Source organism: Phocoena phocoena, chromosome 13 (assembly GCF_963924675.1).
Source record: "Phocoena phocoena chromosome 13, mPhoPho1.1, whole genome shotgun sequence".
NCBI lineage: Eukaryota > Metazoa > Chordata > Mammalia > Artiodactyla > Phocoenidae > Phocoena > Phocoena phocoena.
In genome coordinates, this window is record NC_089231.1 from 39,929,042 (window position 1) to 39,957,026 (window position 27,985).

General features: G+C 37.7%; 1 protein-coding gene across 1 annotated transcript in view; it reads left to right on the forward strand.

Annotated features, from left to right (window-relative positions):
- RPRD1A (regulation of nuclear pre-mRNA domain containing 1A) overlaps positions 1-21,287 on the forward strand; it is a 68,722-nt gene extending 47,435 nt beyond the window's left edge. The window contains exon 7 of the mRNA XM_065890234.1: positions 21,138-21,287. Coding sequence (XP_065746306.1) covers positions 21,138-21,287 — 150 coding nt within the window. The remainder of the gene's footprint in view (positions 1-21,137) is intronic.
- The last annotated feature ends 6,698 nt before the right edge of the window (positions 21,288-27,985 follow it).

Sequence of the window (27,985 nt, forward strand, 5' to 3'; positions counted from 1 at the left end):
ATTTTTTTAAATGAGTGTTTTGTTTTTTCATTGAAAAATGATGGTTATAGTCTTAGATTGATATTTGTTACTCGAAATAGTTTGGAGATCATCTAACCTACCCAGTGCTGGAAATTATTTTAGCACACTTCCTGAAAGATAGATTAATCTTCTTCCCAAAAGATAGATTAATCTATCTGCTTGAATGTTTCTGATGTGAAGGGAGCATATGGTTTTGAGAGTAGTCTTCTCCATTTTCTGGACAGTTGCTAGAAATTTATTATATACTTTTATTTATGAAATTTCACAAAAGTATTTGTTCACCTATGTGTGTGTGTGTGTGTGTGTGTCTACATTCACATTTATTCGTTGGGGAAAACGTGGAATATACCAGAAATCCAGAATGGTAGATAAAAACCACAACCTACTATTGATATTGAAATAGCATAATTTTAAATAGTAGCCCTCTTTTAGTTTCTCCCTCTCTTCTCTTTCTTCCTTACCGACCAGTTTTATTTATAGAATCCTAGATCCTTTTAGTGATCTGTAGAGAATCATATTTTTCTTATTTTTAGATTTTATTACATTATTCACATATTATTTGTCATTAAAAAATTTACTTGAGGGCCTCCCTGGTGGCGCAGTGGTTGAGCGTCCGCCTGCCGATACAGAGGACACTGGTTCGTGCCCCGGTCTGGGAAGATCCCACATGCCACGGAGCGGCTAGGCCCGTGAGCCATGGCCGCTGAGCCTGCACGTCTGAAGCCTGTTCTCCACAACGGGAGAGGCCACAACAGTGAGAGGCCTGCGTACCACACACACACACACACACACACACACACACACACAATTTACTTGAAAAGCTCTTCCAGTCAACTATGTCAAAATAAAGGACAGAGATGTGGAAGTCATGAAGAATAACAAAATAGTGCAAGTCCTGGCGTGTCTGAGAGTGCCTTTCCTTTCTACTCACCTGTGAATGTCTGCTTGGCTGAATATAGAATTCTTGGGTCACTTTTTTTCTTTTGGCCTAGTTACTGTATTTTTTCCTTTCTCATACACATTTAACAGTTTGACTATCATATGTCTAGGATATTGGCCTTTCATTAATTTGGCTTGACATTGATATGCCCTTTTATCGGAAAAATGCATGCTGCCTTTTATTTTTGTTAATTTTTTATAGTTCCTCTTTAAATTCCTATTACATATATATTGAATCTTTTGAATCTTTATTCCACATTGCTTATCTGTTTTCATCATTTTTTCTCCTTTCTGTTATTTTCCTTCAGTTTTTCCCATGGGTTTTTGTTGATGTTGCTGTTGTTTTTGTTGTAGTTGTCCTTCCTTGCAGCATGCTTGTCTAATGGTGGGAGTGGAGAGTTTTGTCAGTTTTTTATCAGTCTCTGTTGAAAAAAAGAGATTTATTACAGCTTTTACTTGGCCAGTTCACAGATTCTGCGACTCTGAGGCAAGTGCATAGGAAATCAGAATCAGAGGTGTTAGGGCCAGAGTTTTGTGAGTTTGCCCAGTCAGCCCAGACCTGACTGGAGCTTTGCCTCTCTTTTGCCAGCCCACCAGCCACACCATACAGTACTCCTTTAGTCATTGTAGGGCTTGGACCCCCTCCGTGCTGCTGGGAGTCCCCACGGGCACAGGTTGCTTTGTTAAAGTGACACATACGAGAGTCTGCAGTATAAATATCTGTAACGACTGTAAAATAGTCCTGCTTCCAGAGCTTGGTGAAGTCTACAGGAGTGTTTGGACCTATTCAATGTAAATGTAAAATACTGCTTAATTTGCTACTGTCTACTTTTTATAAACCTTAATATATGTTTCTTTATAGGTTAGCTTCTTATATTTTTCATTGCTAGCAATGAGTGCTTAAAGCATTTTCTCTTATTTTATTTTTGTAGCAAAATTCATTTTTTATTTGAATTTATTTATTTTAAAATTTATTTATTTATTTTTGGCTGCGTTGGGTCTTCGTTGCCGCGCACAGGATTTCTCTGGTTGCAGTGAGTGGGGGCTACTCTTCGTTGTGGTGTGCGGGCTTCTCATTGCGGTAGCTTCTCTTGTTGCGGAGCATGGACTCTGGGTGCGCGGGCTTCAGTACTTGTGGCTCGCGGGCTCTAGAGTGCAGGCTCAGTAGTGGCTCACTGAGCCACCAGTGGCTTACTGGCTTAGTTGCTCCACGGCATGTGGGAGCGTCCCAGACCAGGGCTGGAACCTGTGTCCCCTGCATTGGCAGGTGGATTCTTAACCACTGCACCACCAGGGGAGTCCCTGTTTATTTTTTTATACAGCAGCTTCTTATTAGTTATCTATTTTATACATATTAGTGTATATATGTCAATCCCAATCTCCCAATTCATCCCACCACCACTGGCCCCTCACTTTTCCCCTTTGGTGTCCATACGTTTGTTCTCTACATCTGTGTCTCTATTTCTGCCCTGCAAACCAGTTCATCTGTACCATTTTTCTAGATTCCACATATATGTGTTAATATACGATATTTGTTTTTCTCTTTCTGACTGACTTTACTCATATGACAGTCTCTAGGTCCATCCACGTCTCTACAAATGACCCAATTTCATTCCTTTTTATGGCTGAGTAATACTCCGTTGTATATATGTACCACATCTTCTTTATCCATACGTCTGTTGATGGGCATTTAAGTTGCTTTCATGACCTTGCTATTGTAAATAGTGCTGCAGTGAACATTGGGGTGCATGTGTCTTTTTGAATTATGGTTTTCTCTGGGTATATGCCCAGTAGTGAGGTTGCTGGGTCGTATGGTAATTTTATTTTTAGTGTTTTTTTTTTTTTTTTTTTTTTTTTTTGCGGTACGCGGGCCTCTCACTGTTGTGGCCTCTCCCGTTGCAGAGCACAGGCTCTGGACGCGCAGGCTCAGTTGCTATGGCTCACGGGCTTAGCTGCTCCACGGCATGTGGGATCTTCCCGGACTGGGGCACGAACCCGTGTCCCCTGCATCGGCAGGCAGACTCTCAACCACTGCGCCACCAGGGAAGCCCTATTTTTAGTTTTTTAAGGCACCACCATACTGTTCTCCATAGTGGCTGTATCAATTTACATTCCCACCAACAGTGCACACCCTCTCCAGCATTTGTTGTTTGTAGATTTCTGATGATGCCCATTCTAACCAGTGTGAGGTGATACCTGGTTGTAGTTTTGACTTGCATTTCTCTAATAATTAGTAATGTTGAGCAGCGTTTTACTGTGCCTCTTGGCCATCTGTATGTCTTCTTTGGAGAAAAGTCTATTTAGTTCTTCTGCCCATCTTTTGATTGGGTTTTTTTAATATTGAGCTGCATGAGCTATTTATATATTTTGGAGATTAATCCTTTGTCCGTTGATTTGTTTGCAAATGTTTTCTCCCATTCTGCGGGTTGTGTTTTCGTCGTTTATAGTTTCCTTTGCTGTGCAAAAGCTTTTAAATTTCATTGGGTCCCATTTGTTTATTTTTGTTTTTATTTCCGTTATTCTAGGAGGTGGGTCAGTCTCTCCCAGCTTTTAGATTACTTTTCCTAATCCATGGGTTTAGGAAATGTGCAAGTAAATAGGTATTTGAAAGTATATGTTTGGTGAAAATAATGGGCTCTGAGAAAGGATCTTAAGGATCAGTTCAGTAAGCAAAGTAAATATATAATGAGTCTTTATACTTTTTATTCTTTAAGTAAAGAATATTTAAATTATTTCCTGTAAATAAAATATTTATTACAACATAAGTAACGTAGAGCTTTTTTGTCTGCATATAAACTTTTTTCTAGGCTCTGAGGGTTTTTTTTTTTTTGGTGGCGTATATTTTTGATAATGTAGCACTGGCATTTTTTTGCTCATGCTAATTTTGGGACTACCTCTAACTTTTTAAACATCAGCCATTCTTTTTTATTTTTTTAAAATTTTTTAAAAAATTTAATTAATTTATTTTGGGCTGCATTGGGACTTTGTTGCTGAGCGCCGGCCGGCTTTCTCTAGTTGCGGCAAGCAGGGGCTGCTCTTTGTTGTGGTGCACGGGCTTCTCATTGTGGTAGCTTTTTTTGTTGTGGAGCACAGGCTCTAGGCACATGGGCCTCAGTAGTTGTGGCACACGGGGTCAGTGGTTGTGACCCGCAGGCTCTAGAGCACAGGCTCAGTAGTTGTGGCCCACGGGCTTAGTTGCTCCACAGCATGTGGGATCTTCCTGGAGCAGGGCTCAAACCCGTGTCCCCTGCATTGGCAGGCAGATCCTTAACCAACTGCGCCACCAGGGAAGTCCACGTCAGCCATTCTTAATCTTGGAGTTGTTTGTCAGATTCTTATGTAATTAGTTTTTAAAATATATATATGTCTATGTTAATTAATTGAGTCAATGTTTAAGCCTGTAGAGTTTTTTTGAAAACTTGACTTTTGTTATTTCTTGTTTTGGTTCTCTTGGCTTTGTTTCTTCTTCAGATTTCTTAAGGATATATTCTAAATTATAGATAAAAATCATTTTATGTGTTCAAGAGATAAGGCTAAAAACATGCCTGTGGTTAGAAATTTTTCTCCGTTAATTGACTTGGTCTTGGATTCGTGAACACATCGAGAGGCAGTTTAGTCTTGTGCTGAAGAGTAGAGACTCTGGAACTGGATTACCTGAGATTAGATTCTGGCTTCACCACTTACTAGCTGAGTGACATTTGGCAAAGCGTTTGACCTCTCTGTACCTCAGTTTCCTTGTCTGTAAAATAGAGATAATAATTACACCTGCTTTATATGGTTGTTATGAGATTTAAATGATTTGGGTGCTAAACTGCCCAGCATATAGGAAGTACCTCAGAAGTTGCAGCCCAAAACAAAAAGACTTGGAGGTTTTCTAACTAGTTTATATCTGTTCTCTCATTTAACCAGTGAATTTATGTTTTATTTATAGGGATACTCTAAAAAGAGTATAAGATATCTGCAATGTTTTTATATCTGTAGTCCTCTCAAAAAGCGTTTATAGTCCTCTCAAGAAGTGTTTATATTCCTAGTTATATTCTTAGCATCTCAGTGATTGCAGCTGGATTCCTAAGTTCTTTTAAACAATATGTTGAATCATTTTCTAAGATTCTGACTTAATCTGCACCAGGCCTACCTCTCTTGTTTATAGAGTCTACATCTTTTCAGAATTAGGTACAGTATTTGCTGGTGTGTACCTTCTTGGTAGTTCTTCATGACATCTGAGATGTAATTGTCTCAGGAATCAAGTTGGTCTGAAGTGTTTTTTACCTTTTACCCCAGCATTCTGGAATGTAATTGATTCTGTTAAGAGACTTGGACTTAATTAAAGTGTGTTGTTCACGTTATTTCCTTGCTTGATTTAGATTTTCACTCTATTCTGTAGAGAAAACAAAAGCAGAATAGATTTCTTTTTACGATGTTAGACTGAGTGGCAGCTTTTCCCACCTCCTAGAACTTATAGAAAAGATAATATATATATTAAAATAAAGAAATTATAAAACCTAGTGCAGTCTGTCTTTATCATATAATTATATAATAAAGATGTATACATCTTATGTTACATATATATTACCTAAATATAAAATATAAAGGTATAATGAAGAGAGGGAGATGAAACAGGAAGAGAAATGAAATGGAAGGAGAGAGACGAAATGGGAGGGTTGAGGTGAAATGTAGAGAGATAAGGAGCTGCACTGTTCAGTAGGTGGCCACTAGCCACAGTGATATTTAAATTAATTACAATTAAATAAAATTTAAATTATCAGCACTAGCCATATTTCAGATGCTTAGTAGCCACATGTGGCTCTTGGCTCCTCTGTTGGATAGTGCAGATGTAGAACATTTCCATTGTCACAGAAAGTTCTATTCATAATGATTGATAAAGATTGCTTAAGAGATAGATGTAGATAAAGTGGGGAAATTATATTTATTACATATGAAATATGTAATAACTCCACTCTAATAAGAGAAGGAATGCTGTAGGTGCCCCTCTCCCTCAAATGGCAGTCTTCTTAGAAGGTGGATTGCTGACAGGAATTGAATTGAAGAAATAAACCACATCCTGGCATGTGCCCTCTTAAAGGTGGGAGCATCTCATTTACACAAATGCTCTATGCTCAGAAGTGGAACACCGGGAAGAAGGAGGTTGGAACAACACAGTGACTAAGGGTGTTGCAGTGGAAACAATCAGGAAGGTCGACTCCTGTGCATTCCTCCCTTCCTGGGCCAGGTAGCAGTGGTGAGGTGTCTGTGTCTTTGTAGGAGCTTGCAACAGGGGAAACGGGTAGTGTCTCCTCCAGGCTGGTGAAACCCAGGAGTGATGGGGATCATCTGTATCTGGAAAACCATTCCCTGGGATAATTCATGTTGGATCTTGTCCACTTTACTGACATCCCAAGTAGGTTGTACATACAGTCTAATTACATAAAGATAGTAACATCACTGGAACCATCAAACATTTTTGAAAGGACAGTACGTAAGACAGCAGATTCAAGAGGGAAGAACTTTTCCCCTAGGAAATAGTTGATAGAGGATTCAGCACAGTAATGTAAACTACTGAAAATGCCTAAACACCTCGAGATCCTGTCCCATCCCTAATTAGTATTTATCAGAAAACAGGGTGTCCTCACAGCCATGTTATGAAAAGCTCTGTACTGTTTTGTTCTGATCAACAAAGGAATGTTTGGGAATTCTAGGCAAGTAAGCAAGGAAACAATGTAAGCGATGACATAAAAACCTCAATGGCTATGAAATGAGAGTAGGTGAGAGTGGAACAGTCGAACAAGTGAGATACTTTGTGAGATTTTGCAAAACTAAAATTGTGCTGATGAAGTTTAAACATAGTGTAGTAAGTCAGTGCTCCATTGTTGGTACATGATGCATTCCTAAAAATGTGAATAAAAATAAACTATACTAAATTTTAGCAACAAAAGCATATATTAAGAGGGACAATTTTTGCCCAGAGAGATTTTTTTAAATTACAAACTTCCTTGCTGTAGTTATTGATGTTTTTTAAGCCCCCATGTATTATTTGAGATATAAAGTTAGTAAGGACATAAATTAATTATTAAATATAGACAATGCAATTTAAAAATAATATAGTCAGGAAGAACTGATCTTCAAGTTGAAGGATTTAGTTTTTATTGATCTGGATATTGCAGTGCTGATTTTGACATTTTGACAGCAGTCTCATCAACTTCTGTCTGTCAAGCAGAAGATGTGTAACAATTTGTTATCTTCTCTTGCTTTCTTATGAAACGTAAAGAAGCATTATCGTCCTTTCTTTGGATTTGTGAAATTCCCTTTACTTTTGGATTACTGGAGTTTTTGATGTTGAATCCCAATTCAGAATAGTAAAATTCTGTTTTCATTATCTTTTAGCATGGAACATAGAGCAAGCCAGCCAAAGTCCAGGGAGTATCTGTGTGGCAAGTATTTGCCACTCTTAGCATGTCTGATTTCTATCCGTGTATTTTTTTTTTGGTTGTTTGTTTGTTTGTTTTTATCACAAGTATCAGCACCCACGTACCTCCTCGGACTTCTGTACAAAACTGAAATGTTGACAGTAGTATGATAGGGTAGCTTTGACCTGTTTGCTAACGAATGTGTGAAAATCTGAATTTGGTGTCACAAAAGCTGTTTAGGATTATCTGTATGTAGTGTATATACGTAGGGAGTATTAGGTATACTGGTATATAGTATATATACATTTCACACAAAATGAACTTTGTGTTGTAAATGATAAGAGTTAAGAGTTTCCTTTGACAGTAGAACTCAGCATGAGGCAAAGGAACAAAAACAGAGGAGAGAAAAAAGATGGAAAGAAGGAAAACTGGGAGAAAGAAAGAAGATAGGAACAAAGAGTACAGCTTTCTTCACACCTGCCAGAATTTAATGTTGGTTCCCATCCAGCAGCTGCTATTGCCAGATGACTCTTTTTCTTCAGCTCGCTACCTAGACCTGTCCGAGAATTTATCTGTAGGAAGGAGTGGAGCATCTGGATGACTAGTGCTAGTGAGGTAGATTGACCTTTAGGACGTCAGCTCGGGCTCTGCCTGCTAGATTTCATTCTCTCTGCAATCCCATGTTGTTACTCCTTCCTGACTCATCAGTGAGCACCATTTTCCGTCATTTGAGTGTCTACACTCATAATGAAAACAACAAAAACTCCTGTTCATCAAGAAACCCTGCTCTTGGAGCCTCTAAGAGATTATTAGTTTTTAGATTCCCAGAATTCTTTGGCCTCTTGAATGCAATATCCCAATCCTGCATAAGGGAAACATTTCCATACATTATGTGGGTGAAAAATTACCAGTGCCTAACCTGATACCTGCTATTGCACTTAAACTCCATTGTAAGGGAGATAATTTAAATTTTTATCATAAAATAATAACTGATACTTAGCATTTACTCTGTGTGAAGGTACCATTCTAGGTACTGCTCGTATTTTTATTTGTGACTGTATGAGGTGGATTACTATTATTATACCTGTTTTATGAATGAGAACACTGAGGCACAGAAGTAGTAACATTATCTTCAAAGGAAATTTGAAAAATACATTAATTACATTAAAATGAATAAGACCACTTAGCTCCTGATAACACTTCCATGTATTTCCTTAATCTTATAAAAATCATAGATTAAAAATACCATTGTAAGCATAGTTATAAAAATGTTAAACAGTTGTAGCCATACTGTATGTACAAATTTACATCCAACTCAGGTACTTATCTTGGTTAGTCTTCAGTGAGTATGGAGTATGGATTAGAATAATGAACTGAGAGTTATGGGTTTTAGAACTTACTGTGTGAACTCGAAGAAATTGTGCAGTATCAAGCCCTTTTTTTCAAAATGTAGATATCAAGCCTAATGATTTGTGAGATCTATTTAAGTTCTAAAATTCAGTGCTTTTGACTTTTCTCCTATTCCCTTCTTATAGTTAGAAACTTCTGAATACTTTAGAAATTCATCTTTTGAAAGCAATATGCAGTTTAAATTTTTTTCCTTGCCTTTTATTCCTAAAACACTTTCCCATCATAAAAACAATACATGTTTATTATAGAAAATTTGGAAAATACTGAAAAAAAAACCAACTCAAAAGTTTACACGAACCTCTGAAAACACTTATTAATATTTTAATGTGTTTTACTCCACTCTGGGTTTTTTGTTTGTTTTAAATAATTGTGTATATTCAGTCTCATCTTTTAAAAAATGTTTGTGAAAGTGATTTTTTAAAAACATTATAGGTGGCTAGCATTTATTGTTTCTTTTGTTTCCTTTATTTCAAACAGGGGTGGAACTTTAAAAAAGGTCCATTTATCCACATCAGGATAAATAAGTTGTACTTAACTGGATTTACTGAAAGAACTAGGTCCATGTGACAGATTGGGATGGGGGGGGATATTTACTATCAAGAATATTGGAAGTTACCTATTTACTACAAGTCATTTCCTCTCTAAGTTCAGTCCTTCAGTACACCATTGTAATTTATTGGGGGAGTGGTATTTTTGTTAGCTATACCTTCTAATTTATTCACTCCTTACTTTTGAAGTAAGATTCATGTTAGAACTAGAATTTATCTTGTAATTTTCATATCATTGCACACATAAGATTTGATGAAGTAAAATGTGAACCTCTTAGATAGTTAAATCAATCAAAATTTTAAGGAGAGCCTTATGTCATTCACACTAACAGTCTCACAGAAAGAATTCTGTCAGGCATAACTTCCTAAAGCAAAAATTCTTTGTAAAGCATCTGCCAGATTTGGTCATGCTTAGATCAGGTTATGGAGAAAGGCACTGCTTCAAAGTAAAGCCAGTTCCATTCTTGGAATCTTTCTAATATCAGTGATCTTATTCCAATATAAAGTAATAGTCTTGGGTGTTTTTTAGGATTAATAAACTTAGTACATTTTAAAATTGAGGTAATTTGCATACAATGAAAATGCACATATATTAACTAAGCAGGTCATTATCAGTAAATTTGATAAATTCTGATAACTTATTAGATGCTAAACACATTTTGCTACAGTAATGTGCTTTATATTCTAATTCCAAATGAGATTGTAGTTACCTTTTGACTTTTGGGACCATAGCTAAATGTGTTCAGTTTTATTTGATTAAAAAGTTGTATTCATGAAACACCAGAAAGATTGCAGAAATATGAGAACATGGCCCTTTTTAACCTTTTTTGAGTTGCCAACAGGTTTGAAAAATACACACGCGCACAAATTTGCTTACAACTTCAGTTGAGTTAGGGCTGCCTACAACTTCAGTTGAATTAGGGCTGCCTCTAATATGCATCTTTGGCTCACAGTTTAATAACCATTGGTCCATAACTAGTGCAAATTGAATGGGAATCAATGTGAATCTTGCATTGCTTTCATTATCACTTTTCGCTGCTTAAAAATTTCTACTGTCAGTTCCTACATTTAGATTCCTCTAAGCTAACTGCATCAACATGATCAGGACCTGGCTTGGCATCACTTCATGGAAGAAAGCAGCGGTCATGTAGCTGTTAGTCAGCATGGTGATATAGCTATGGTAACATAAACAGTGTTAAGCTACACTAAGTGTTCAGAATATGGAAAGTACGTTCTGTTTTATTGGATGCTGGTTAAACAACAGCCAGATTTATGTATTGAACTCAGGCTGAATTCTGCGTTAGCAAAGGGAATTAACTTAGCACAGTGTTTATTCAGAGGCAGAGGCCAGGATGGCAAAGGAAATGGAAACAAAATACATTGGAGAACAGTTGAACAAATGGGGATATCAGAGATCAGACTTGAGGACAGGCATAATTTATGTGTTACCTGTCTTCAGATGCTTTGAAAGCTATCAGAAAAGAGTTGGGTCTACATAAGAAGGCAGAACCTAGGACCAGTGGATATGTTCCAGGTGACAAGCAAGACCATTCTGGCAATTAGAACTGGCCTAATGTGAAAGGATTACTTAATAAATGTTTCAGCCTCGGCTATCTACATGTACAGCAAACCTTAAATACAGCCCCAATCCTGGCCAGATTAATGTAAAACCTCTCAATAAAGATTTATTTACCTCAGTTTTTATTGCCTGGTAATCACGTTCAGCTTTTGAAAAAATTACAAAGCATGCCAAAAGGCAAGAAACAGCCTAAAGAGACAAAACAAGGATCAGCAACAAATTCTTGTATGACACAAATTCTGGAATCACCAGTTCAGGAATTTAAAATAACTGATTAATATGTTAACAGCTCTAATGAAAAGTAGACACCATTCAAGAACAGATCTAAGTAGAGGTGAACATGCTTAAGAAAGAATCAAAAGCAAATTTTAAATGTTAGAAATAAACACTGACAAATGAAAAGTGCCTTTGATGATCACCTGAGTAGACTGGACACTGCTGAGGAAAAAATCAATGAGCTTGATAGTAGAAACTTTCCAAACTGAAATGCAAAAAGAAAATAGAACAAGCAACAACCTCCCCTCCCAAACAAAACAAAAACCAAACACAGAGCATTCAAGAATTGTGGGACAGTTTGGAAAAGTGTAACATACATGTGCTTGGAATACCAGAAGAACAAATGAAGCAGAAGAAATATTTGAAGTAATAATGGCCAAGAAATTCCAGAGTTAATGACAGACTTCAAACCACTGACCCAGGAAACGCAGAACAAACACCTGACAGGATATCAAAAAATCTAGTCTGCACTTAGGTGTGTCATATTCAAACTGCAGAAAATGAAAGGCAAAGAGAAAACCTTGAAAAAAGCCAGAGGGAAAAAACATCTTACTTGTAGGCTAAGAATTACAGTGCACTTCTCAGTAGAATCACACAAGCAAGAAGGGAGTGGGGTGAAAAGTGTTCAAGGAAAAACACCAACCTAAAATTCTATATCCAGTGAAACTTCTTTAAAAGTGAAGGATAAAGTAGTGTTTGCTGTTACTGAAGGTGGTCAAGAAGAAGTTGAATGACAAGGACAAGAGAAATGTTGGGTCTAACGTTTGCCTCACTGTATTCTATATATAAACAACTGGCTCTGGGAGATGGTAGTATATATTCAGCAAACATGTATTTCAGGTTTTTGAGGAATGTTACAAACCAGATTCCCTTCTTGGAGCTTCACTCTGGACATGAGCATATTGGAGATTGGAGCAGGGTTGTAGCAGAGAAACTATGTGTGCTCCCAAACAGCCCAGAACCTCTGATTTATGGCCTGCCTGTTAAAAGCCTTGGGTAACAGTGTTCCATGGGACACCCAATTTGGGAAATAACAAATTGGCTGACCTCCATGACCCTGAAATAGTGTGATTCTTTAGAAACTGGGTAATACATACTAAGGGAGTGAGACCAGAAGGTCACACAGAAAATGAAAATAATTTAGGCTAAAAGGTCACACAAAATGAAAATTTATAGAAAGCATAATTAAGTCTACTTCCTAATTTAAATATCAGACAAGTAGAAAAATTAATTTGTTATATCTCACTTCCTTAAATTCCTTCTTCCCACTTGATTTTGAAGTTGCTTACAAATAAATGACCTCAGTTATATGCTGCCTATCAGCTCCTGGCTCCCCCTCCCCCTCCAAGGTCAAAACTGATGATTAGTGATAGGTTCAACTTTCCTGGAATATTGGTCATCGTTCCTGATTGGACTAGCCCCTTGCCTTTTCTTGTTTCTTTTCCCGTGTGTCTTCTGTATGTTGCTACTATTATTATTAGTCCTTCTTTTGTTTTGTTTTGTTTTTAAGTCTCTAGGCCCATATGCTGTTATTCATGAGAAAATGACAGCTCCTCTCCATTACTGGGGATTCCAGAGATGTTTTAATGGCAGAATTAGACTACCTAATACAAGTCACAGTTTGTTTCCTAAACATGCTGGATTTTGAGTTTTAGGGACATAACTGTTAGTCCTGTGACTGTGGTGATCCTATATTTCATGTAAGGTAGATTTCAGTTGGATAACAGACTTCTAAAGAATACCCATCCCAATAACAATTCCAAGATACGACAGGCAGGATAGCATAATGGTTAAGCATGAGGACTCTGAAGCCAGACTGTCTGGGTTTCAGGCTTTTTTGACCTTGTCTGTTGACTTAAGAGGAAGTTTCTTAATTAGTGGTTAATTGTGCTTTAGTTTTATTATCTGTAATGCATGGATAATAAGAGTCTCTACCTATGAAGATTAAATGGACCACTTAGAACAGCATTTGGCATTTAGTAAGCACTTCAAAATCTTGGTTAGGGTCACACTCAATCTAGAAATGTATAAAGCTTATTTATAACAGTATCTACCCTCATTACAATTTAGCATTTTTGATTTTTTAAAACCCAGTCAATAGCCTGGTAGGCATTGGGTTCCTTGCAGAAAACTAAGTCCCTGAGAAAATATTAAATCTTTTTTCTACTTGTTAATCCAGAAGGCTAATGAGCCTTCATTATAATAGAATTATAATTTATTAACAGGTGGGAATTACCTATTCCAAGAATATTTTAGAAGTAAAATCTGCTTTTATTGTAGAATACTTATTAAAGAGAATGACAGTAAGCCCTCAAAGGAACTGCAAGATATAAGACAGTCTGTTAGATGACATTCATTTACACAAAAGTATTTCCCACTAAAAGGTAACTTCTGCAGATGGTCAAGGAAAAATGGTTCCATCAGAGATGTGTGGGATAATGTGGAAAGAAATGAGAAAGGATTTGATATTTTACTTTTAAAATACTTTAATTATATATACAATAGTTTTTAACAATTGCAGGACTAGATCCCAAGCTAAGTTTGGGTATTTGTTTTCTAGAAGACAAGTCAGGGCAAACCACTGAGATCTTTACCTGCTTTACACTCTGTTACCTGGAGATGGCAACAGACTTGACTAATCTCCCCGACATCATGGAATTTCTTGGCCGCCTTTAAGAAAATAAGTGGTATTTTTAAAATATTGATTGATACTTCAATTAACTTTTCCTGTCTAGTCTAGCAAAGAGCCCCAACCCCAGGGTAAGCAAAATGAAGTAAATTATGGTGGATCCTGAAAAGTGAGAATCAGAGCTTCTAAATAGTTACATTGAAGAAAGTCACTTAAGGAAGACTTGTTAACATTTAAAGGGAGGCAGAAGACGTAATGAAATACATACCAAAGAACAAAACCATTTAGGGGTCTGCAGAAGAACAAATAAAATGAACCAGGATTATGAAGATTACCATCAACCTAAGGGGTTCTATAATATGTTCTGAAGATTATGTCTTGATACTATTTTGAATGAAGATAACTAGCTCCACCTTCAACATTAACTTGTGCTTTTGTGACCCAAGGACCAACTTATTTTATTCTCAAACATGTAGTTACTATGACGACTGATTAAAAATGATGTAACAGGTAAATTTTAAGTAGCCCAAACTGAATCAACCAGATTTCAGACTAAGAATACATATAGTGAGATATAAAGGGAGAAATTAAATTGCTTAGGTATTTGCATAGATACAGCTTGTGGAACACTATGGAAATAAGATGTCGTATGGAAATACGACATCACTCCATCTTTAAGAAATGCTATTGTGGAGAAAGTCTTTAATACTAGGATGTCCATGTTTTTTTGGCTGAAAAAAATATCCTCATATGTCTTTTAAAACTGGGGGTTGTCCAGCCCATATTGTTATACTTGAAAGGCACCCTAAACATTGATCTCACAAATGAACAATGAAAAATGAGAGAGAATGCATTATCAAAGCCTTGTTTTCAGAGCATTCTGGAATCTGGATTACATTCAAACTCGATTCCTACAAAAGCTACACAGCTTGCTCACTAGAATCGGGATTGGGCTTCCTAATTTGATATATTCCTCTTTCTGCTGCAGCAGCTGTCTCTCAGGAAGTGGGTAGGAAGGAAGGGGCTGTAATATGGTAGGCATGATGCTTGAAATTGTTGACCACAGCCCTTAATGGCCACTAAAGATGCACATGTGGGTATAGTTGAATTTCTCCAAGTTTTTTTTTTTAATTCAGAGTCATGTATGAAAGAAGAGAGCAGAATTATTAGTAGTAGCATGTGCAAGGTAATGGCAGCCCCTATATATGTATATATATATATATATATTTAAATTCAGAAATAGTTAAGCTATTTATTTTAAGCAACTGAAATATTAGAACAACTGTATCTGGATCAGCCCTAAAATAAATAAGAACTCCAAATTTTAGGAAATTTATCCTCTTAGCTGTTTTGGGTGCAAGATGGTTCTGATACCATCCCAGAATGATAACTGCGGTTCTGTGGCACTTCATAATTTGAAAACTTCCACATTAACTTATTTAAGCCTAACAGCTCAGTAAAATAGATACCCATATTTTACAAAGGACGCAGCTGAGGCTTAGATAATCTTAGGGTGCCCTTGCCTAAGATTACAGGTAGTAAATTGAGGAGGTGGTACTTGTATCCAGATCTTTTGACCTAATGCCCAGGAGGATCGACTGGGGACCTCTTCACACCCAGTGTTCTGCTGAACACTGTAAGGAATATAGATACAAAGTGTGTTTCCCCCTAATTATGAAAACTAGAAAACAGTATAGTAGTATTTAAGTTCAGAAATAACTTGAATAGTAGCAGATCATAGGAAGTTAGTGTGAAACTAAAGTAGGAAAAGTTTCTATGGCAAAGTTTGGTCTTAAAATAGGTCTTGTAAAATGGAGATTTGGACACAATGTATACTCAACATTAGCTGCAAAGAAAAGCATTTCTAGTGGTGCTTCAGATTTCAACCTAGCTCTAACCCACTCTAACTGCACGCAAGATAGATAACACCTCCTGATTCATTAATGTTGAAATATAGTCAGACGAGGGTTTGCGGTTTTAGGGTGGTGGTGGTGGTGATACCGGCAAGTAAATTAAGAACAAAAATACAGACCTTGTTGAATGAGGGGGGAATAGTGAGGGAGAAGTAAAATGACTCATGTAAACAGTCAACAGGAAATGAGGTGAAGCATTGGTTCCCAAAGTGGCAGCTGATCTTTCAGCAGAAATTCTGCAGGCCAGAAAGGAGTGGCATGATGCATTTAAAGTGACAAAAGGGAAGAACCTACAACCAAGAATTCTCTACCCAGCAAGACTCTCATTCAGATTTGATGGAGAAATCAAAAGCTTTACAGACAAGTAACAGGTAAAAGATTTCAGCACCAGCTTTACGGCTGTTAATGGAACTTCTCTGGGTAAAAAAGAAAAGGCCACAACTAGAAACAAAATTACAGAATGAAAAAGCTCACAGATATAGGCAAACATACAGTAAAGGTAGGAAATCATCCATACACAAAGCTAGTAGGGAAGTTAGACAAAAGTAGTAAAATTATCCGTCCACAATAAGGAGGTAAGGGATGCACAAAACAAGATGTAAAATATATCAAAAACAGTAATTGTGAGGGGAGGAGAGTACAAATGAAGGGTATTTTTAAATGCATTTGAAATTAAGAGATCAGCAACTTAGAGCAATCACGTGTATATATAGACTGCTATTCCAAAACCTCAAGGTAACCGCAAACCAGAAAATCTATAATACATATAAACACAAAAAAGAAGGGACCCAAACAACACTAAAAATAGTCATCAGATCACAGGAGAAGAAGAGAACAAAAGAAGAAAGAGACCAAAGGGGACAGGGCGGGAGGGATAAACTTGGAATTCGAGATCAACAGATACAGACTACTATATATAAAATAGATAACAAGGACCTACTGTATGGCACAGGGAGCTATATTCAATATCTTGTAATAACCTATAATGGAAAAGAATCTAAAAGAATATATATAGATATTCTTTAAATATATATTATATATAACTGAACCACTTGCTGTACATCTGAAACATTGTAAATCAACTGTACTTCAATTAAAAAATTAAAATTAAAAAAAAGACTTTAAAATACACAGACTAGTCAGAGCACGATACCTTTGCAGTAAAAGCAGTTCAGTATTTATTGCTGAGGGAAGGGGCTTAATTTTTTAATGCTTTGGCTTTTCAGCAGTTTTTTTTTTTTTTAATTTAAAATTAGGTCCTTCCCCTTCTTTGGGGCTGGAACAGGGCTAAGTTCTTTTGAAAGCTGTTTTTGCAAAATGCAGGTTTAGTTAGAAAAGAATGAGAACACTGAAAGAGACTTGTGGCCTTACCTATTGATGTGTTTATCAGATTAGACTATCACACCTTTGACTTTCCCTGATACATGCATGCCACTGGATCCACGTTTGTGTTTTCTCTTTCATGCTTAGGGTAATTTTCCTGGTTTACTGAGAATAAAAAGAGATATTTCTTTTCTCCCACTCCAGCTTTATTGAAGTAAAATTGGCACATAAAATTGTATATATTTAAAGTCTACGATGGGATGATTTAACATGTATTTGTGAAATGATTACCACAACCAGGTTAATTAATATATTCATCACATGGCTACTTTGGTGATGAGAACACAAGGTCTACTCTCTTAGCAGTGTATCAAGTGTACAACAAGTGTACAACACAGTATTATTAACTAATCACCATCTGTACATTAGATCCCCAGAGCATATTCATTTTATAACTGAAGGCTTGTACCTTTTGACCAGTATCTCCCCATCTCCCACCCCCGCTCCACCCGAGTCCCTGGTCACCATCATTTTCTGTTTCTGTGAGTTCATCTTTTTTTTAAGGGTCCACATAGAAGTGAGATTATATAGTATTTGTCTTTGTCTGGCTAATTTCATTTAACGTAATGTCATAGGCTTGTGCAAGTTGTTGCAAATGACAGAATTTCCTCATTCTCGTAGCTGAATATTCCATTGTATATATGTACCATGTCTTCATCCATTCACCTGTTGACAAAGAGTTAGGTTTTTTCCATATCTTGGCTATTGTGAATAATGCTGCGATGAACATGGGAGTGCAGGTATCTCTTCCAGACACTGATTTTGTTTTGAGGTCAGTGTTAGATATTTGTTCTGACACCAGGAGGGCGCTATGTGTTTTATTACATGTTTCTTTCTCATGCAAAATCTTTGAGTCAGGTCTGTGGAACTAGGAGTGGGACAATGGCCAGCTTTTCTTTAAATGATGCCCCTGCAATAGGAGCTGAGCTGTTGGTGAAGGGAAGGGGTGCAGGAGCCTGTGTTCCTCTTGGCTTGCCTCTTCTCATGAAGACCACCACCTCCTGAATCGGGGGCAAGGGTTATCCGTGCCCTAGTATTCTCAGCTTCTGCATCTAAGGTAGAGCCTGTGTTTCACGGAGTGGGGCTGAGCAGAAGGGCGCCTTCAGGCTCTTAAACTTAAAATTTTTGAACCCTTAATCCTCTCTTTTTGTTTACTTGTAAAGTAGCCTTGACTTCCCCCCCACACACATGGCTGTATTTTATTCTCCTATTGCTCAACTTTATTTTCTTCATTGTATTTATACCTGAAATAATATTGATATTTATGTTTTTTTATGCCTCCTTCCCCCTGAAATGTTAGCTTTGTAAAGGCAAGAGACCTCATCTGTTTTGTTTAACACTGTTATCTCCAGCGCTTAATAAGTATATACTAGCCATATGCTGGGGACCGCCATCACAACACTTGCAGTCTTGTAGGGCAGAGAGGAGGATTGTAAATAGACAGTCAACAACATTTTTTTGAAGGTGCTGTGAAAGAGGAGAGTGCATTCATGGTGCTGTGATGATTCTGACCTAAGAGAATTACTATCATTATTGTACATCAGAATCAAAACAATATACATATCTTATTGTAAGCATCATTGCCTTAGGAAGCCAACTTGTGGAATCTTGGAGCCTCTTTCTAGACCACCAGTGAGGCAATTGAAAAGTTTTGGGACTATGGCCTGGATCATAGAATTGGGTAGTTCGTCAGGTTTCATCTGGTTTTTTCTTCAGGCTAACATCAAATAGTTAACCAGAGCTACTTAAATCTTTTGTCTTTCAGATGAAAGTCCGCCTGTGACAGTAGCAGAAAGCTTTTGATTACGACTTTTGTTCCTAATATAGTAAAGCACGATTTTACTCGCTTATGAAGGATAGTCACTCTTCTCACAGGATTATTGAGAGGATTAAATGAGTTCGTATTTTAATGCGTGGCATTCAATAAATGGCAGCTTTTGATTATGTTCACCAAGTTTTTTGTATGCAGTGTTGCCAGTTGGTAGAAGGCTTTTATCAATAATTGCCACAGATCCTTTGAATCAAGGGTAATATAAACCTTAATAATTGAAGTACAGCCTATCTGGATGCTAGAAACTAGAAATTAGGGTGAGCAGTAATGACCACTAAAGGCACATAAGACATTTCTCAAAACATCTAGCCTCGAGAGGAGCAGAGAGTAATTACTTTTGAGCGTGTTTGAACAGCATGTGGATATGTCATGCTGACCCCAGAGTACTTTAGGTGTTACTTATTAGAGAATGATTTAGTAAGAACAGAGGGACAGATGGAGATATGTGTTTGCCCCCCTATCAGCATGTGCTGAGGAAGACACGTATGCCAAATGAGATGTGTGTGGAGATCCGACTGAAAAGTATGCATCTAGAATGAAATACTCTGGTGCTTCTCTTTTGTTTGCCACTCCGAGCTGTTATGCTGAAACCTACCTGGTGTTCCAGTGTGTCACTGGCAAAGGGGAAAAGGGAACAGGAAAATCTTACCTTGAGGTTATAGATCCCAATTAAACTCTCTTTTACTCAACCTTGATCTCCATGATGGATTAGAAATTCAGGAACAGGCAGACATGGCAAAGATTGACCCCGCTCTTGTGTGCCCAAAGCTATCCTAGAACATGTCCAGCTTTCAACCTTGTCTGCTTTGTCTGCCATTGTGCCCAGTTCCCCATGCTTCAGAAATCTTCTCCTTTCCCTTAGAGCAGTTGCGATATAGTAATTCTGACAAACTCCTTTCCCCAGGTGTAGTTATTCTTTAAAAGAGGAGGCTCAGTAACACAAAGTTTGCTAACTGATTTCATTTTAGACAGAAAAACCGTAGAGAAGTAGCTCACAAGTTGGCTGTGTATTAGCATCCTTTGGGGGAGCTTTTACAAAATTTGAGAGCTCTGGATCCACTGCCAGAGATTCTCATTTAATTGATAGATAGTGAGGCTGGAGTTCTCTTGAAAATTCTGAGTTTCTTCAAAAATTACCTAGGTGATTCAGTCAGAGTTGAGAAACAGCTAAAGAAGAAGGGCTCTTTGTGGAGAGACCTTCGACCCCAGATGAAAGCTTATCACTCGCCTGGTCTGTCTTGAGATCACCCTTGGTCAGAGGGAAGGAGAGGGCTGTAGGCTTTTAGAGGGAATAATACCCACTTTCTAGGTTCCCCTCTTCACATCCCACCTCTACTAGGTGATGGAGTAAAGAAGGGTCCTCTCTCCTTGTTGAAGTCTGGAAACTTAAGTTAAAAGATATTTCCACTACAGAGAATGGGCTGTTTCCCCACTAGGCCAAACATGATCTTAATTAGTTTCCAGTCTGACTCCTTAGGCTGCTGTTTGCAGGGTTTCCTAACCTTTTTTCTGTGCCATTGTAATCCTTTGGTGATCTGGCGAAGCCTTGGACCCCTTCTCAAGTTAAATATTTTAAATATAGAAAATAAAATGCATAGCATTACAATGGAAACAAGTTATATTGAAGTAGAGTTATTGAAATAATAAAATTTGTGCAGTAATATATGCTTCTTTACTGATATAATAAATTACATGTAGCAATTGGTCTAATAATTTCAAAGTAGTCATAAATGTAAACAGTATTTTAAGATAGATGTGAAAAACTGTGAAGTAATATCGAAGCAACTGGTTTCTCTTAAACTCACAGATACTGATAATGCTCCTGTGGCCTGCTGCCAACACTCAGAACTGAAAACAGTGCTAAATTTCAGTTCAAGTTGGTGAAAATAAATATATACTTTTTCTTATCCAAGCTCCTGTATACCTGAAAATCTTATATGCTGTGGTTAAGTATATTAATATTTTAGTCTTCTCTTTACAAGTGTGAAACCAGAGCTTAACGATTGTGATTTTTCATAATAATGAGTTTACCTACTTGAGTATTTCCCAAGTCCCTCTTTTGATCCTAAAGCTCACATTATAATCTCGTTATTCAGCATAAACTGAATGTTTTACCAGATTTAACGTAGAGCATTAGCTAGATAAGCTAGATAGCTCTTCTCTGAACTCCCAGAAATGCTAATGAGAGTGGTTTGATGTTACAGGAATACAAGCGCAAGTTAGCCAGAGTTTCCCTGGTGCGAAAAGAACTCAGGTCCCGGATCCAGAGCCTGCCGGACTTATCTCGATTGCCCAATGTCACTGGCAGCCACATGCACCTGCCCTTTGCGGGGGACATCTACAGTGAAGATTGATGACCAGTCTCTTTCCAGGGCCCAGGACTTTGCAAGAGATGGAGACAGGTTAGGTGGATAGTCCTGTAGTGTTATTTTTGTATATTGTTGAGAGAGTGACATTAACAAAAAGAAATAAGTAATTTATAAAATTGTTTAAAATGTTGGTTTGTTTACTATTTTATTGGTAAGTTAACATGACTTAGTTTAAACAACGTGAATCTCTGTGTATTAATAAGCTCACAAATAGTGATTATTTTCAAAAGATCTTTTTGTAAATTTTTTTGATTCAGGGCCTTGTGAGAAATTCCATGTTTCTATTTCTTCATGTATTTTCAAATGATTTTCTTTATTTTCTTCAGTATCTAATCACTGTATAGTATGTAATTCCTAAAGAGTAAGAACTAATGAGGAGTTTGTTGAGAATTTATTATGGTATAGTTAGGACTTGATTGTAGAAGGGACTAAGTGTTCCAACTTAATTTTCACCCTTCTCCCCAACCAAAATATCAGTTCTGTGCCTCTCAATGCCTTTGATTCCTATTTCCTAGAGGTCAATAATTTAACAGTAAACATGGATGTCATTTTGAGAGTCAGATCAGAACCTAGAGAACTTTTCCACAATAGTACTATAGGGGTTCCATTCCAACTGCCACAGTGTAGAATAAAAGGAGTGTTAAATAGGGATCCCCTTGAATAAACTTTATTATTATTTGGATAGATTAATATGAAAATGCTTTGGAAATGTTATGAATTTTGACATTGTACCAAGAGAACAACTCTGATTCTAGAACTGATTTCTAGTTGTCAAATCAGGCTCCTTTTAACATAATTGATCCCTTTAACACAAAGCCATCTGTGGGATTAAAAGAAGTGTAAAATAATGATACTTTATTATTCTCTTAGCCATTTAACTTTAAAAACAATAGTATTTTTAGCTTTAATATCTCAAGAACACAATATTCATTAATGTTCAGTAAAGTAGCCTGGAACATTTTTAATGTTTCCTTAAGGTTTTTGAATGACTGTATATTTGGAAATTAAGCAGTGCTACACTACAGGGTAGATCTGGTAAATATTATATTTGTATATTTAGAATTACCAAAACAAATGTACTTTTTTTTTACCTTTTATTTCTAACCCTATGTGTTAGAGCAGTTGCATGCTCTCCTGCTTTCTCTTTAAATCACATTGTTAAGCTGTGGATTTTGTACTCAGTGATGACTTAGGATGAACATTTTTTTCATTCATTACTTTACATATTAGAAATTTTTCTTTTCATTGTAAGAAGATTCAACTGAGATAGTCAATAAAACATCTTTTAGATCCCACAAGCCAGTTATGTCTCACTAGTCTGAATGGCTTCACTCTTTCTCAGTATTAGAGATTATAGCTAAAATGAATTTATATGTGAAGGAGAAGACAAATATTTATTTTTAGTAGCCAGTAGTTTGGGGAACAGTGCTTTTAACAGTTTGACCTCTCAGAAACAGACACACAGAGAAGTAGTTCCCACATATGGCTTATATTCCAAAGTTTTTTAGTCAACTTTTGGGACTCGGGGCACATTTTTTCACAGGAACGGTAGTAATTAGATTCCCTGTGCACACTACCACAGAAAGCTCACCCAGGAATCTAATCCACTTAACCATGAATGTACTTAACTTGTAATGTGGTTGACAAATTACTGGTAGTAGATCCTGACCAACATTTGTAACGTCACTAAGAAAATGGTGTGTAGCAGCCAGACTTACACATTGGGGTGTATGTCTGTCTTGTGTACTTCTGTCCCTAGGTGTAGGATATGTAAGAAAAAGATTCAGCATGGTGGTGGAGGGTGTAACCAATGCACAATTATTAAAACCTGGTTATACCTATTGTAAAAGTATGTCACACAAGTTAATTTTTGTTAAAGTGAAAGCAAAAGCTTGTGTATTAGTTTATTTTCAGCATCTTGACCTTATTTATGATCTGCTGAAGTGTTGATTTATCTATTCAAAATACATTTTTTCCATTTAAAACTAATTTATAAACTATGTACTCCTGGGAAGATTTGAAACCTATTAGAAGTTTGTTGAAATATTTTCACCATTTAAGACAGACTTCTGACATAGATACTGATTTTAATGCCAGTATCTGCTCTAAATATTTATGATGAAAACGCATTATTTTTTAAAGAGCTTGATGCAATTTGTCATAAGTGATATACTCAACATGAACCCTACTCCCAATTTCACCCTTTGACCAATCCTCCACAAACCTTCAGTTGTTGGTTGATTTACTGACTGTAAACACAAACGATATGGTCTGGTTTAGAAGTTATGTTTTCAGCCTTATGATAATTAACATGGTAAGCCTTAGCAGTAAATAGCTTTCCTTTCTAAAAGGGAGACTACATTTTCTCAAGAAGTGGGGCTAGCTGGGGGTACTGTAATACCAGATTCTGAATCATGAGCATTTTCTTCACTGTGTACGTGAGGCAAATCATGCATTTTTGAGTGCAGCTTGGCCTGGCCCCTCAAGAGAAAAGCATGTCACCATACTTGCAGTAGGGGTATTTTGGTTTGAATGGATACCATCACTCTTTTCTCCACAAACAGTGCAGAGAGCTGTCTGGAGTGGCAGTTTGAACAGATTCCCTGGCGTTCCCTCTGCTCCTTCCATCATTACAGTAAGTAAAAGAACCACATGGGGGAATCCGGGAGTCTGAGAAAATGAGCTGTGCTTAATAGCCAACCTCCCTTTCTAGGAAAACCAGTCCAGGTGCAGCTATTTTGGTACCTCTTCTCACATGCACTCTGCGTCAGGGTTTTTCTGTAAGAACTCCTTCAGGGTCAGCAACAGCCGGGATGACCTTGTCATCTTGATTTGCAAAATTAAAATAACAAACCTAGGTTGTCAATTGTCACTGTAGATGAGCAACTCATCTGTTATCATTATTGAACAGGTTCTGAGAAATCTTTAGAAAGAAAACACTCAAAAGTACAAATTAATAAGGAAAGTTAGAATGTCCTTTCTGAATTTTCCATTCAAAAAATTTATATTATATGAAATAACATAAAGCTCTATACTGCTTTGATTTCTATTAAGAAGTAGCTCCTAAGATGTAGTCTTGTTTAATAGTTGTTGCACTGCATCAAAGCTTTTTAAAGTGTAAATCCAATTCTTCCCTGTATAGAAAGGGAGCATTGTGTTACTTACTGAATGTATTTATACAGAGCATTTGTTGCCATCTGTAATTCCAGCCATCCACACATGAGTCTGTTCTGAGGTGGCAGTAGCACACGGGAAGATGAAGTTTCCCTATTTCGTTACCCCTTTTTCTTTGGTGGTATCTGATGAAAATATAAGATGTTCTTAATAAAGTTTTACGTTCTTTTTGAGATGTGTAGATTATTTTTGTGAATTTGTTTAATTGGATATGGGGTGGGGAGGGAGACATTGATGGACTGGGAGGGAAACAGTACTGGGAGTGTCCAGCAATATTACCGTGGAGAAACTGCCAAAGGAGATTCTATTTGCATGGTCAATGGGAACCAAACTTGAGCGAACATCCGAATCACCTGGAGGGCTTATTAAACTATAGGTTGCTGGGCCCCACCCCCAGAGGTTCTGGGATAAGGCCTGATAGTTTACATTTCTAACAATTTGATGCTAATGCCACTGAGTTTAGGGACCACATTTTGACAACCGCTGCTCTAGAGTAACTTTCAAGTCCGTGACTTGCTTCATGATTTAAAATTCCAGGTAATTTCAGGCAATTCCAAGTAATAAGATAATAAAGTATGGGTTTTACAGTTCCGTATATAGCAGTTCCTTTGGGCAGAGAACGAGACCATATCTTGTTTTGTGACCTACTGCACAGAAATAGTGCTTTTTTTCTTTCTTTTTTTTTTGCGGTACACGGGCCTCTTCCGTTGCAGAGCAGAGGCTCCGGACGCGCAGGCTCAGCAGCCATGGCTCACGGGCCCAGCTGCTCCGCGTCATGTGGGATCTTCCTGGACTGGGGCACGAACCCGTGTTCTCTGCATCAGCAGGCGGACTCTCAACCACTGCGCCACCAGGGAAGCCCAGTAGTGCTTTTGAGTGAACAGATTTACTTGGTACCTTGAAATCCCTGGAGTACAGGTCCTCTCACCACATCTTGAATTTAAAGCAGAATTGGAAAATACTAGAAATCTGAAGGAGTCTCTAGGGCAGTGTTTGCCAAACTCCTTTTATAAGACTCACTTGGGACATTTGCAAAAAGGGCACATACCTCCTGAATCAGAATTCTCTGTGATTCTTATCTAGAAAGTCTGGGAGGTCTAGTCCTTAGGCTAGTGCCCCTGGTTTTCCATTCCTGGATGGCCTCTGGTCACTTTATCTGAATCCAGGTGCTTCCCATTCCCATTCCAATTTTCCCCCCTTGCAGCAGTAGGTTTTATACAGTGGGACCTGCATCCAGAGATTCTGTTTCTGAAGATTTGGGATAGATTTGGAAATCTGCATTTTAAACAAGCTACCAAGATGATTCTGATGCAGGTAATTCTTGACTGTACTTTGAGAAACAATGCCCTGCAAAGCAAATTATGGTCTATAACATACAATGATGGTAGGTCACGCATTTATGGTACTTACTGTACACCAGGGCTGCTCTAAGCACTTCACATATCCTTTGCGATAGATGCTCTGATTATTCTAGTTTTACATATGGGGAAGCTAAGACACAGTGTAAATTCTGTGTGACCCTGAGCAAGTCAAATGGTGAAGCTGGGATTCAGACCCAGCTCCAAGTCTGACTCTGAGCCTGTGCTTCCGAACCACTACATAGTGCTGCCTGTTATACTGATATGTTGTGTAGCAGCTCTATCATCACCATATCCACATTTTGCATAACGTGAAGTTATAGTGAAATTATAACATGCAAATATTCAAATTAAAAAGTAACATCTTAGCTAGAAGTGTGGTGAAGGAGGGGGGCTTATGAAAAGATATTATACACAGTTGTCTTGTGTGTTGTTTTTATTGAGCTAAAATGTGTGTAACATAAAATTCACCATTTTAAAGTGTACTCTGGCATTCAATACATTGATGGTTAACACTGTTGTGCAACCATCACCACCATTCATCTTTAGAACATTTTCATCTTCCCCATTTAAAACTCTACCCATTAAACTATAACTCCCTATCTCTCCAGCCCCTTGCAACCATTTTACTTTCTGTCTCTATGAATTTGACTTCTCCAGGTACCTCATATAAGTGGAATTACAAAATATTTGTTCTTTTGTGCTTGGCTTATTAAACTTAGCATAATCTCCTCTAGGTTCGTTCATGTTGTATCATGTGTCAGGATTTCCTTTTTTTTTTTTTTTTTTGTGCGGTACACGGGCCTCACTGTTGTGGCCTCCCCGGTTGCGGAGCGCAGGCTCAGCGGCCATGGCTCACAGGCCCAGCCGCTCCGCGGTATGTGGGATCTTCCCGGACCAGGGCATGAACTTGTGTCCCCTGCATTGGCAGGCAGACTCTCAACCACTGCGCCACCAGGGAAGCCCAGGATTTCCTTTTTTTTTTTTTTATAAAGTTTCTCACCACAGACATTTTTTTTAAATTAATTTATTTATTTTTGGCTGCGTTGGGTCTTTGTTGCTGTTCGGGCTTTCTTTAACTGCATCGAGCGGGGCTACTCTTCGTGGCAGTGCGCGGGCCTCTCATTGAGGTGGCTTCTCTTGTTGCGGAGCGTGGGCTCTAGGTGCACGGGCTTCGGTAGTTGAGACACACGGGCTCAGTTAGTTGTGGCACGTGGGCTCTAGAGCGCAGACTCAGTAGTTGTGACTCACGGGCTTAGTTGCTCCGCGGCATTGTGGGATCTTCCCGGACCAGGGCTTGAACCCTTGTTCCCTGCATTGGCAGGCAGATTCTTAACCACTGCGCCACCAGGGAAGCCCTTGAATTTCCCTTTTTAAGGCTCAGTAGTATTCCATTGTATAGATATAGAATGGAATATTTTGTTTATCCAATGGATATTTTGTTTATCCACATTTTGTTTATCCATTCGTCTGTTGATGGACCCTGGATTGCTTCCACCTTTTGACTATTGTGAATAATACGACTATAAACATGGGTGTACAAATATCTGTGCAAGTCCCTGCTTTGATTTCCAATTGGTTTTTTCAAAGCAATTATTTATATTTGTATCAATGAAGTAGAGTTAGAATGAACTATTGATAGGGATAGTCTAGACAACATTTTAATGAATACCTATGTTTAAGGCATGGTGTTAAATCTTGTGAGATATACAGAGATTATTCAACTGCATGGCTGCTCTCAAAAAATTTACAATCTAGTGGGAATGGATACAGTAACAATTTTTAGAATTGACCAAAGCTTGCTTTTATTTTTAAACTAGCATATTTTTTCCAAGCCAGTGGTTCCATAGGCCAGCATTAGCCTCAGCTGGGAACTTCTTTGAAGTGCTGAAGTCTCAGGCTCCAGACCTACTGAATTAGAAAATCTAAGGCTGGGGACCAGCAATGTATCTTTTAAACAAGCCCTCTAGGTAATTCTAATGTACACTCAAGTTCCAGGTTTGTATTGTGTACCACTGTTCTAGGCATCCAACACCTTACCTCAACACTTTATTCTCAGGAAAGCTTTAGAGGGAATAAAAGGACTTAGTCCAACAAAAGCAACTGTAAAAAAGTGTGCTTTTCCTGACAAGCCAAGGAATGCTTTTTATC